This window comes from Buceros rhinoceros, unplaced genomic scaffold (assembly GCF_000710305.1).
Source record: "Buceros rhinoceros silvestris isolate BGI_N320 unplaced genomic scaffold, ASM71030v1 scaffold409, whole genome shotgun sequence".
NCBI lineage: Eukaryota > Metazoa > Chordata > Aves > Bucerotiformes > Bucerotidae > Buceros > Buceros rhinoceros.
In genome coordinates this window covers 44,665-48,239 of record NW_010431866.1, presented here as the reverse complement: position 1 = coordinate 48,239, position 3,575 = coordinate 44,665, and the positions used below count along the sequence as shown (strand labels likewise).

Sequence of the window (3,575 nt, the reverse complement as noted above, 5' to 3'; positions counted from 1 at the left end):
TTTGCCCCGGGCACAGCTGGCTCGTACATGACTCGGACAATAAATCAGAGCGTGTGCCCCTGGAGCTGGCCCCTTTTTTGCAGATGTTTAACTCGTTCTCCTTCCAGGTGTAGTGTGGGTATGGTACAGAACTCTGAAAGCGAGGGTGCTTTGGTGGTTCGGCTCTCAGAAGGAAAGCCAGACCCTGGGCAGGCAGGACTCGGCCACGGGCAGCACGCGAGGTCCCGCCATCCCGTGGGCAGTGAAGATGAAAGCTCACGCAGCCAAATGCCAGCGAAGGATCTGGGAAAACAAACACCTGCTCCAAACAGATGGAGCAGTAATCGTCGTGGTGGGCTGAAAGCTGCCCGCATGCTTTGTTTCTGTCACTACAACTTTTTCTAGTAAATATTTACCTGTTTGTGAGGATGGCTACACCGAGCGGTTCGAATGCAATGTTGAGTTATTTGGCAATTCTCTTTGCCCCTTCTTCTCTTTCATGTTTACACCAAATTAGTTTCTAGTGATAAAGTTCAGGGTCTTTTTTCGTTCCAGAGTGTGAATAGAGACATGTATTGCCATGCAGAGACAGAATGGTATCCTGCATTATCCCATTAATTTGCATCACTATTAGGCCCTATAGAATATGCACCTAATTTTCAAGGAAGCTTCTAAGTTTCTAGGGGGGTGTGTGTGTATATTAAAATAATAGAACATCTCTTAATCCGTTTCTTGTGAAACAGCATTGGCAGTTTTAAGACTGCGGCCCCATTTTCCTCCTCCCTGTCCTCCCCAGCTCTTGCCATCAGGGCTCCTTGAGAGTTTATGGTGTGGTTCTACACGGAAATGTCGTTTGACCCTCTGCGGTCAGATACAGTTTGCTATTTGTACTGAATAATTAAATTCTTAAAAAGCATCTGATAAAATGCAGTTGTTGGGGCTTCACGGAGCTTTTTATGTCTCGCACGTGCATGTGTGTGCGGTGTGGATTGGCCCTGAGTGCCTGAGTGTGCAGAAATAACGGATCCACATCTGATTTCTCAGCTGCTCTTTGGGGGATCACTGCTGGAGTGATGGCAGGTGGATGGTTCCTTTACCTGGGTTTTGTGCTTCTTGCATAAACTGCAAATCAAGGAGTCCGTAAGATTGCAAGGGGTTATTATTGAAAAACAAAAATAGAAAATGATGCTAAAACCAGCACTGGTGCCTAGACTTTCATCCCCAGGATCAACAATCTGCAAAATGATAATGATACTTTGTGTTTCTCTTTTTCTAAACATGCAGCTATTTCCACTTACTGGTTGCCAGTGAAAGAAAGGTCTTTTCTACAGCCTTGTCAGCATCCTTATTTTCACAAGTTACTTTTTCCTTCAAAGAATTCTCACAGTTTTCTGTAATGTTTTTTTTCTTTACACCTTCTCAGTTCAGTTCTGCAGTGTTCTCATTTTTGAGGCAGGTTGAGGTGTATTCTTAGCAAGGAAACCTTATTGTGTCAGCTGAGGAAGAAAAATACATCTGTAACTGAACAGAAATGACCAGAACATTTTTCCCAATAAACCATCCAGTAATTAAATACGATGTGCTGGATATTCACTTCTTAATTTCAGCATTTAAATATGTACACAGGCGGTCCCGATAAACATTATAGGGCTTTAAAATAGCCATGTTTAATCTGTAATAAAATATTTGATCATAAAGAATGAACAAAACACCAGATGAATAGCTCTGCATGAGGTAATACTCATTGACTGGGCTTTTGCCTTGAAGCACGGGCAGACAGTGTCGTGAAGTGATCCGTACCATTTTTAGATAATATCGTAATTTGTGTTAATCATTCTGTGGATTAAAAATACTTCTTTGATTTTCCTTGTAGGTCAGCAAGTTGGAAAGAGAGAAAAATCAGGAAGTGAAGCAGATCAAAGAGCACGAACAGCATAAAAGTACGGTGGTGGTAACAGAGCTCAAAGTCAAACTTCATGAGGAGAAGATGAAGGAGCTCCAAGCTGTTCGAGAGGCACTTTTGAGACAGCACGAATCTGAACTACTCAGAGTAATAAAAATTAAAGATAATGAAATTCAGAGACTGCAGACCCTTCTCAATGCTGTACGCGATGGGGGTCCTGACAAGGTGAAAACGGTGCTGCTCACAGAGGCGAAGGAGGAGGCCAAGAAGGGCTTTGAAGTGGAGAGAATAAAAATGCAACAAGAAATTTCAGAGCTGAAAGGGGCTAAGAAACAAGTGGAAGAGGCTTTAACTATGGTCATCCAGGCTGACAAAATCAAAGCAGCGGAGATAAGGAGTGTGTATCACCTGCACCAAGAGGAGATCAGCAGAATTAAGAGGGAGTGTGAGAGAGAAATTCGTAGACTGGTACGTGTTGTTTTCCCTGCCCCTTCTCTTACTGCCAGTACTTAGATGGAAGTTCAGTGCCGGACCCAGGTGAACGGATAAGGATGGGCATTCAATCCCCTGGAACCTGCTTCTGGTTCACATTTACCTGCAGAGATGTCAAAGTGGTTTTAAAAACAATTAGGATCTTTCGTAAGGAATTTTTTATCCGTGTCAGTGCCCATTAATATTATTCACATTTCAGATATTGGGAACGGGCTTTGCGTTATGAACTGGTTAGGGGGGTTCGTTAAAACACTTTGATTCTTTGCCCATGCCTCTATTTCCCCACCATTTTTCCCTTGCTGATCCACTTTGGTCCCCACCTTTCCCTGCCTTTGCTAGTTGCCATAAACCTCCTGTAACGTGCTTTACACAATCCCAAATGGTCTTTCTTCTCCATCCAGTGGTGAGTCTCACGCCCTTATGTAGCAATGACCCCCTCACTCTGAGAGTCATTCAGGAAGGAGTTCCTCTCTGTGACCTGCCTTGGCTGCTCTCCCCCGGGACAAGGAGTTGGTGCTCCTGCTTTGGTGGCCCTACGAGAAGCCACACGGCAGGTTCCCCACCTCCATGGATTACTGGGGTTCCTTGTCCACCATTGCTCATCTGACTGTCTCTGGGTCTTTGCATGTGCGATCAGCCTTGAATCACCTAACTGAACTGTTTGAGTCTCAAGGGCAGTAGCTACATGCTCATGGCTTCAGAGAATCCCTCCAGCATGTATCAAAACATGTTGGAGAGATTAAATCACATCGTGTTGCTTGGAAAAGGGGAGAACTCCCTGCAAGAGGGAGCTCCCTCCAAGAGGGAAGTCTTTGTGTGTGAGGCTGGCAGGCCACCAGCACTTTCTGGGGCTTGGGGTGATTTTTTTCTACTCTTCCATCTCAAACACTCGCCTTGCGGTTCACAAGTCTTGGGGGTGCCCAGCTGGGGCGCAGGGCCCTGTCCCTTGGCTGTTGCTGCTGCTCCCAAGGGCATGGAAACAAACATTCACACCCATACTCTCGTGATGTTTATTTTGGGTCCTGCTCAGTATTTATTTGACGTCACCATCTTTTTGTGTTTGTTGCGATTTTTTATAGCATTCAACATCTCAGGATAAACTCATCCATGTCTCTTCCAAGTTATCATCCTTCGACTATTACCAAATGCTTAAAAATGTTTCAAATGCACCATTGGCTTGCAGCTGGCCCCAAGTCAAAGC

The 3,575-nt window shown here is 44.8% G+C and overlaps 1 protein-coding gene across 1 annotated transcript in view; it reads left to right on the top strand.

The window, feature by feature from the left end:
• Positions 1 to 3,575, top strand: part of JAKMIP3 (Janus kinase and microtubule interacting protein 3) — a 31,352-nt gene that overhangs the window by 297 nt on the left and 27,480 nt on the right. Inside the window, exon 2 of the mRNA XM_010143544.1 lies at positions 1,853 to 2,350. Coding sequence (XP_010141846.1) covers positions 1,853 to 2,350 — 498 coding nt within the window. The remainder of the gene's footprint in view (positions 1 to 1,852; positions 2,351 to 3,575) is intronic.